The 9,141-nt window shown below is 41.8% G+C and overlaps 1 protein-coding gene across 1 annotated transcript; it reads right to left on the bottom strand.

The window, feature by feature from the left end:
* Nucleotides 1-3,832: 3,832 nt before the first annotated feature.
* On the bottom strand, nt 3,833-8,562 carry LOC117593892 (reticulocyte-binding protein 2 homolog a-like). Its single transcript, XM_034290443.1, has 4 exons — nt 8,285-8,562; nt 6,759-8,069; nt 6,576-6,610; nt 3,833-4,448 (listed from the first exon to the last, which is right to left on the bottom strand). The coding sequence occupies exons 2-4, from the start codon at nt 8,040-8,042 to the stop codon at nt 3,833-3,835; spliced, it is 1,935 nt and encodes a 644-aa protein (XP_034146334.1). The 5' UTR covers nt 8,043-8,069; nt 8,285-8,562.
* Between the last annotated feature and the right edge of the window lie 579 nt (nt 8,563-9,141).

The raw sequence follows: 9,141 nt of genomic DNA, 5'->3' as shown, positions 1-9,141 counted from the left end.
TCACTCACCATGGTAGAAGACTAGCCTAACACCCCATGCTATTAGATTAGCCTCACTGATCATGGTAGAAGACTAGCCTAACTCACTATGCTATTAGATTAGCCTCTCTCACCATGGTAGAAGACTAGCCTAACTCACCATGCTATTAGCTTAGCCTCACTGATCATGCTAAAAGCCTCACTCACCACTGTAACACTATAATAGCCTAGCAAACAGCAGTAACCTCTTTCCTGAAAGAACACCAGCATGCTATATTCTGTAATTAAATTAACAGAACAGTATTCTTCTTTGAAAAATAGCAATCCATTTCTCATTGCGTTGCAAAACCGTAAAAACAGTTCTTTACAAAAACACAACACTAATTTAGTTTTTTCACTTTTTCACTTTTTCACAGCAGTTTCTAAGGATTAAAATATTTTTTGGATCACTTTTCTTTGCTTTGAAGCTAAATGCATTCAATGACCACAGCTTTCAAAATGTATAAATTATTTTCCCACTCCAACTCAACTGCCAGAAAACTCTATGTACCTAATTCCCATCTTCCATATTTACATTTACATACTTCACTTGTACATCACCTAACAAAACACCCAGAAACTACAGATTGCAGCTTCCTACAGCAATTCTGTATTTTAATATATTCCAATCAGATAAAAATAATTTTGACCAAGCACTGCTGATCCTCTTTTAGTTGAAGACCTACCTAGGGTTCCCCCCCCCCCCCCCAATTTAATTATCTGTATAAAAGGACACATTTGGAATCTGTTTTTATATTAATATTTTAGAGTATTTTAGATTCTAGAGCAGTTTAGTTTGGTAAAGAAACTGGCTCTGTGAAGATGCTCAATAGTACTGGTATCAGAGGTTAAGGATATCTACTCTGTGAAGATGCTCAATAGTACTGGTATCAGAGGTAAAGGATATCTACTCCGTGAAGATGCTCAATAGTACTGGTATCAGAGGTAAAGGATATCTACTCCGTGAAGATGCTCAATAGTACTGGTATCAGAGGTAAAGGATATCTACTCCGTGAAGATGCTCAATAGTACTGGTATCAGAGGTAAAGGATATCTACTCCGTGAAGATGCTCAATAGTACTGGTATCAGAGGTAAAGGATATCTACTCCATGAAGATGCTCAATAGTACTGGTATCAGAGGTAAAGGATATCTACTCCGTGAAGATGCTCAATAGTACTGGTATCAGAGGTAAAGGATATCTACTCCGTGAAGATGCTCAATAGTACTGGTATCAGAGGTAAAGGATATCTACTCTGTGAAGATGCTCAATAGTACTGGTATCAGAGGTAAAGGATATCTACTCCGTGAAGATGCTCAATAGTACTGGTATCAGAGGTAAAGGATATCTACTCTGTGAAGATGCTCAATAGTACTGGTATCAGAGGTTAAGGATATCTACTTTGTGAAGATGCTCAATAGTACTGGTATCAGAGGTAAAGGATATCTACTCCGTGAAGATGCTCAATAGTACTGGTATCAGAGGTAAAGGATATCTACTCCGTGGGTAGCAGGGTGAGACAGTGGTGTCCGTATTGATGGACAATGAGAGACAGTTCCCCTGGCACCACTGTGACCAACCCAAAATACTTCTCTGCCCAGGAAATATGGGGTTTATGGAAAATAAGCCAAGGAAGACCTAACACTATAGGATGAGCAGAAGACTATTACGAAATGGACATAACTTCAGTGTCATCCTTATTCATATTGAACAACAAAGGCCCCATAATGTGCATAATGTTAGCGGACCCCAGCCAGTTAACTAAGGCTGTAACTGAAATAAGATTATCAAGGCTCAACATAACAATATGGAGAGTTTAGCCAACTCCTGGTCAATAAAGCTTCCTGTGGTTTCAGAATCAATAAGGGCTAAGGAAAGTGGCGAGACCGCTCAAAAGAATGGGCATTTTAAAAGCTTGAACAGGCAAAGAGGAAGTTGGACAAACCAGGACTTCCTGGGTTGACAGAGGAGTGTTACCAAGTCTGCCGCGACCTCGCCTGTTAATACTCTTGGGACACGGGTGAATGGGAGGAATCCCCAGAGTACCCGACCTCCATGGGATCCTCATCCACACTCATCGTAGGCAGAACAGGTCTCACATACTGGGACGTCTAACAACTGAGGCAGGCCTGCAGGAGGTTGGGAAGGTCATCGTCTCTGCAGGCCAGCGCTCTGAAGCTCTGCTCATAATCCATGATGGTGGTGTGTGATGAGTGCAGGTTGTTTCCATCCGCTGGCTGCTGCTTGAGTGTGGAACCTCAGGGACGTATTCAAGTCTGGTTACCTTGAGGGACCGCAAACGCTCATCTCCCTCTCGGCCCTCGGGTGGCTGGTCAAAAAACATTTGAGGGAGGTGAAACCGTCATAAAGGTCCAGCTTGGGAATCTCCTTCTCCCAGATGGCAGTGGCCCATTCGTGAGCCCGGTCCATGAGCAGACCAATGAGGTTAAGGTAGAAACCTTCATCGTGTCTGTACCGTTGTGTCTGTACCATTGTGTCTGTACCAGACTCTGCAGCGTAGTGGGCGAAGGACAGGTTGCACTGTAGGAGGAATTGCGATGGAGTCCTGCCATAGCACTCGGGCTGGGCTACTCAGAGCTGGCTGGTGGACTTAAAGTGTAGAAGGAGATCCCACCGTCCCTAGATGCTGGATGGATTGGTCTCTGGTCTCTGAGTTTTGTAATTACTCCAGAGAGAGGAGGATTTCCTGCTGGGTCCATTTTGACAGTTGTGCTGTCACAGGTTGCGCAAGTTTTGTGTGTTAAATATAACTTAAATTTGTGTGTTACATAAAACTCCCTTGGGTTCGGCCTGGCCTACCCGTTGAGTCATTGCTGTACACCCGTGACAGTTGACAGGTGTGTGCCATACGAAATCGTGTCCAATCAATTGAATTTGCCCAAAGTGGGCTCCTATTAAGTTCTGGAGATATCTTGAGGATGATTAATGTACACAGGATGCAACTGGGTGTTATGGAAATGGTTCTGAATACTTACGCATAATATATATCAGTTTTTAATTTTCATTAGAATGGCACACATTTCTAGTGTTTTGCTTTCTCATTATGGGGTATTGTATTAATGGCCACAAAATGGCCATTATTCTAAATTAATTATTAGTATACAACACAAAACATTTGGAGAAAGTGAAAGGATCGTAATACTTTCCAAAGGAACTGTACCAAAGGGTATTTTGATGAATTTACTGATGGATGGCAGCAACCTTGAATTTTTTGATCAGGATTTCATTTCAATCTTTGCTTTTTTGGTTACATCTCTTATTTCATGCTAAGGCATTATACATTTCCAACCGGCATTCAAATTTTGACTGTATGGTTGATTAGGGGTATTTATGTTAAACGAGTTTATTTTAAAACAAGCCCAAGTCATGCATCAGAACCTTTGAATGAACTATAATTTTCTTAGCATTTGCTCACCATGCTAATAGACTGGTTATCATGGTAATAGGCTCTGCCCATATTTACATATCAAATTCAAGTGGCCAGTCATGAATTCAGCCTGGTTACAGACTGCCAGGTGGTGTTGAGCATTAGGTGTTGAGTCCCCACAAACGTTGCATAATAGTTATCCTAACTAAAAATAAAAACAGAATTAGATGCATTTAATCAAGGAACCATGGAAGTTAAAACATTTAAAATATATTGTATGCTGTAATATATACATCACTGAAGAGCTGCTACTTGATTTGCAGTAAACGGTTAAGAGGTGTCTTGATGTAGCTAGGATCTCTTTTTTATGGGGCAGACAACCAGTTAATGAAGGATACAGGAAAGGGAAGAAACTATTCAGGCAGTACTATGTGGATTTAGTTGAGCTTCTGGAGAGCTTCCGCTCCTCAGTCCTGGTGTACTGGACGGCCCAAATCCAGGCCCTCCCATACAGCCACAACAGGGCCTGTGCCACTCTGCCCCGGTCTGTCAGGGCCTGTGCCACTCTGCCCCGGTCTGTCAGGGCCTGTGCCACTCTGCCCCGGTCTGTCAGGGCCTGTGCCACTCTGCCCCAGTCTGTCAGGGCCTGTGCCACTCTGCCCCGGTCTGTCAGGGCCTGTGCCACCCTGCCCCGGTCTGTCAGGGCCTGTGCCACTCTGCCCCGGTCTGTCAGGGCCTGTGCCACTCTGCCCCGGTCTGTCAGGGGCTGTGCCACCCTGCCCCGGTCTGTCAGGGCCTGTGCCACTCTGCCCCGGTCTGTCAGGGCCTGTGCCACTCTGCCCTGGTCTGTCAGGGCCTGTGCCACTCTGCCCCAGTCTGTCAGGGCCTGTGACTCAGAGTGGCTGACAAACTGGTTGACCTGCCTCTTGAAGTGAGCCCACCTTCTTAGGTCAAACTCAAACCTCGCTGGGTCTGGCGGTCTGGGAGTCGCCCACTCCTCCAATGTATATCTCCGCTGTGTCCTTGTTTTTTGGTTGGTCTCTCTGTCAGGGTGCAGGGTGGAAGCATGACAAAGGCACAGAGGTGTCTACTGCAAACGTAGCTTAATACAACAACTCACGGAAAACACACAACATTGACCAACAAGAAACAGTAGGGCAGGAGGATCTTAAATAGGGACTAAACAAGGTTAATGATTCTGATATATGATACTGAACATAGAAACAGGAAAACTAGAACTAAAACACACAGAACATAGAACTGCAATGGGCCATTACAAAATGTATCATACTAATGCAGGAAAAATAAAATTATGTTAGCAGAACACACTGTTGCATGTCTAAGATTGCTTGCTAGCTGCATTTTAATTTTAGCATCAGCGGAGTCGTGTGGAGAGATTCAGAATCTCTAGAAGCATCAAATCAAAATACAGAATGTATGTATATGACACAAATTGTGAGGACGTAGCTCTGTAGGTCTGTCAGATAGGGTGAACAGTCAAATTAAGCAGTAACAACATAGTGCCTGTGCACCCAGACAATCAAATAAATACTTTGCATTCAACACAAACAAATAATCCAGACTGGTTTTGTGGTGAATGCGGTCACTTTAAGAAAGGTTTTAAACAAAGTGACTGACTATGAGTAGCTACACTGATATAACATAACACTTTCTTTCTAATCATTGACGTTATGGTCTGGTTACAGAAATCACCTGTCCTAGTGTCGGGCTGGCTGCTAGCAAAACTGTTAAATTGATAAAGTAAAGGTACTTGGGTGTGTACACCAGTTATGGGAAGTGGAGGACATGTAGCCATCTCAGGCTCACACGCCAGGCAACCAGAGTGGCCCTGACACTGGAGATTAGAATACTTTGCATAAAACATGATGAATACTCAAATCAAACCTTAATTCATACAGCAATTGAAGGAAACAGTGGTTAGGCTCAGATCCAATACACAGGTTGTTGAATGATGTCTGGACCCTGGCTGAATAGGAGTTACCCCAGGGGGTCCGAGGGGTCACCCCACTTCCCACATCCTCTGACCGTCCCCTCTGACCTAGTCCTCTGACCTTCCCCCTTGACCTAATCCTCTGACATCAGCAATTGTCTCTCATAGTGTGTGATCCATTAATGAAGGCCTGTTCATTGTTATTTTGTCATATATCAAATGTAAGTTTCCATAAATCCTCCAAATAGGGATATCTTCCATCCACATTCCCCTGTATCTATATTTAAACAGTTGGTTTTGGTTGTCATGGAGAGCGGAAAATGTAGAAATGTTTTGCATTATACAGTACAAGTCAAAGTGTGTCTCAAAGTTGATGGGTATATCAATCCTCTTGCCACTCTTTAGAAATTCACCTTCTGACTTTCTTCTGCAACACATGACAATGGAGGGCACTCTGAGCAAGTTAGTAGAGTTGAGAGGTTGGTTTGGGGAAGATACATTTTACAACATCACAATTGCCATTGACTACAATGCATGTATTAATACAAAAATGCACATATTTTAATCATGTAGGAAAACACACCAAAACACACCAATTCATATTACATCAGAATCCATTTAAAATGACATCTGGATTTAAACAAATCTAAATATTTCCCTGTCAAGTAAATTCATATTTTTGTTCATCACTCAGCCATGGGTGTATGACACAATGTAAAAAGGGACATTATTAAAGTGGTGAAGGTAACTGATAACATTCACATGCAAATATCAACATTTCTCATGTAATGGGAACCACTTTCAGTAAGCAATTCTGAGTGAGGATGATAAATATAGTATTTAAAATATTATGTCTCCCAGCAAAGTTAACATGGATTGTAATATCCAGTAACCATCTGCACTTTTATTTGTCCACATAGCAATGAACACATACAAATAATTAAAATGCTCATGTTGTTTTATTAAATGAATGTCAACCATTTACTTTTGAATGTTTTTCAAATGTTCTTTGCCATATGCCATTTCCAACACCATTTTTCTTTCCTTCTCCTTGTGTTTCCTTTGGTCATATTGCCTTGACACCTCATCCAGGTGGGCTTTCACCCTCTCCTTACTCTCCCTCACTTTGTCCTTATGTTCTGCTTTTTGGGCTCTGAGCATCTCTTTCTCTTTCTTTTTCTCCAGGATCTCTCTTTCTTTCCTTTCTATTTTCTCCTGCTTCTCCTTTGCTTCCTGGGCTTTCTTAGTTTCCTTCTGAAAGAAAAAGCACAAACTGTATGTTAAATAGTCATCTAAGATATTAATATCACTCCTCCAGTGTGAAGAACTTAATCTACTGAATATGATAGTTTGACCCTTAGGTGACATGTGACCTTGTGACTGGTTAGATGGAGTACTGTACCTGTGTCTGCTCGTGCTCTCTGAACCTCAGGACAGTCTGCATGTGATACAGCTGAATGTGGGCATCCTTCATCCTCTCCAACATATCTTTCTTTTCTATCACCCATCTGTCTTTCTCCTTTTTCATTTTCTCCATTTCACTGTTCTTTCTATCCCACTCTCCTGTCTGCACCAACCTCTCCTTTTCCATTTCACTCTTTTCCATCTCCCATCCCCTCTTCTCATCTTCATGCTGGCTCAGAAGCATCATCTTTTCTCTTTCCAGAGCCTCTATCAGTCTCTCCTTCTCTCTCAGCTCAGTCACCCACTTCTCTGCTGCCTGTGTGCTCTTCTCTTTCATCTCCTCCTTCTCCTTCATCCATCTTTCTCCTCGTTGATCCCAGAGACTTTGCAGACAAGCGGTGACCCTGGCCCATGTCCCCCTTTCCTTCTTCCAGGCTTCTAGGGTCTGATTCTTCTCCTGGTCTGCTTTGGCCAATGCTGTCTCCAAACCCTTTCTGATACACTTCCATCTGTTCCTCTCTCTGACCCTGTCCACCTTTTCATTCTCATCTGACAGTCTGTTGATCTCCACTGTCCCCGTCTCCACCTTGGCCAGGTACACAAATTCCTCCTCTGCTATCTTTTGCAGCAATGTTTGTCTGATTGCTGCTGTGTTTTCTTTCTTTTTCTCTAACACATCTCTGGCCTTTTCATTCTCAGCTAACAGTCTTGTGTTCTTAACTGTCAACTTTCCTATCTTGCCCAACCTCAGTATGTTCTCCATCTTTAGGTTTGTCATTTGGATTTCGATCTTTTCTTTGTCTGCCACTAAGCTTTCTCTCTGTTCCTTTAACACATTTCTCTCCCTTTCATTCTCAGCTAACATCCTTGTACAGTTCACAATCACCTTCTCTAACTTGGCCAGGTTCACAGTGTTCAGTACCTTCAGTTCAGCCATTTTGCTGTCTATCTCATATCTGTCTGACACATCTCTTTCTGTCTGTTCTGTGAACACGTCTCTCTCTAGCTTCCATTGGTTGCTCTGTACTTCAACATGATCCTCATTCTGCTCTTTCTTGATCAGAAGCTCTTCTACTTCTCTTTGTCTTTCTTGCTCTTGTTCTTCCCTCATCTTGTTAACTTTGTTCAACAAGTCTCTCTCTAGCTGCCATCGTTGATGGTCTACCTTGATGCAAGTCTCAATCCTCTTTCTCATTCTAACTAGCCCCTCCATTTCTCTTTGTCTGTCTTTCTCTTGTCCCTCCATCTCACTGCTTTTCTTTACCTCCTCACTTTCCATCATCTCTGTCTCCCTCTCACTGACCACTGTCTGCTTCAAGAAATATATATATATTTTTCAATTAATACTTTTTCCTATTAATTTCTTTAAACTGTTTGACCATGCCAGTTATCCAACTTAAGTTAGGCCTACTCTCTGGCTAATTACTTGACTCTAGCAATGTGTATTGTTATAATTGCCAACTAGCTGCTGATTTCAAATTAATTCATATCAGAAATTATTTCACATATTACTTTCTGACTCACCTGTTCAGTGGATTCAGTCTTGCACTGAAATAGATTCAGTCTATTCTATGCAAATTCTGACTAATTACAGTTTAAGAAGTAGGCTATGATCACTAAAGAAGTATTGTATTGAATGGCTGTAGTGTCTTCTTGTCTTTGGTTATGTAACTTGTTGTAATCTAACCTAACTATGATGTCATAATGAGTTTGGAATTGTGGCTTGAATTCTGTATTGTGACATAGAATCAATGAATTCTGAATGTTAGAATTAAGGGTCATTGGAGGCTGAGGGAATTAATTGTTACAATATAAAATGTATTATTTTAATTAAATGAACACAGAGATTGCATGTTTGCTTGACCTGTGGTTTGCACTAGGCTGTGATGTCTAACTTGAGAACAATATTTAAAGATTTAAAAATGTTGTTCTCACAATATTTAAAGATTTAAAAATGTTGTTCTCACAATATTTCCAGGACAATATTTTTTTTACATTATGTAATAGATGTAGGTGCTTTAGATACTGTTGGTTGTATTGTTTATCATTTAAGATGCCTGATAATTCCCTATTGCACATTGCTCTGTTGGAGGCATGTGCTCAACTTGCCTAACATTACACAGCTGTGCATAGTACATCAAGCAGGTCACGTGTTAGCTCTAGCTTCTTCTTGCCTAGCCAGTCGGGCTGTGTGCGGCCAATCCCAGCAGTTCATCCAGCAGGTGGTGCTCTCTTGTTAAGAAGATTTTGCAGACCAAGCTGCCAGCCACTAACCAACTGAAGATGATGTCCCAGCAGTGGCAAAGAGGATCTGAAGTGATTCTGCAGTTAACAGTCTCAGATCCATTATTGTATATTCACCCACATCAAGGATTATTGTA

The sequence above is a fragment of the Esox lucius genome, chromosome 24 (genome assembly GCF_011004845.1).
Source record: "Esox lucius isolate fEsoLuc1 chromosome 24, fEsoLuc1.pri, whole genome shotgun sequence".
In the NCBI taxonomy this organism is placed as follows: domain Eukaryota; kingdom Metazoa; phylum Chordata; class Actinopteri; order Esociformes; family Esocidae; genus Esox; species Esox lucius.
This window is presented reverse-complemented; position numbering and strand designations above follow the sequence as displayed.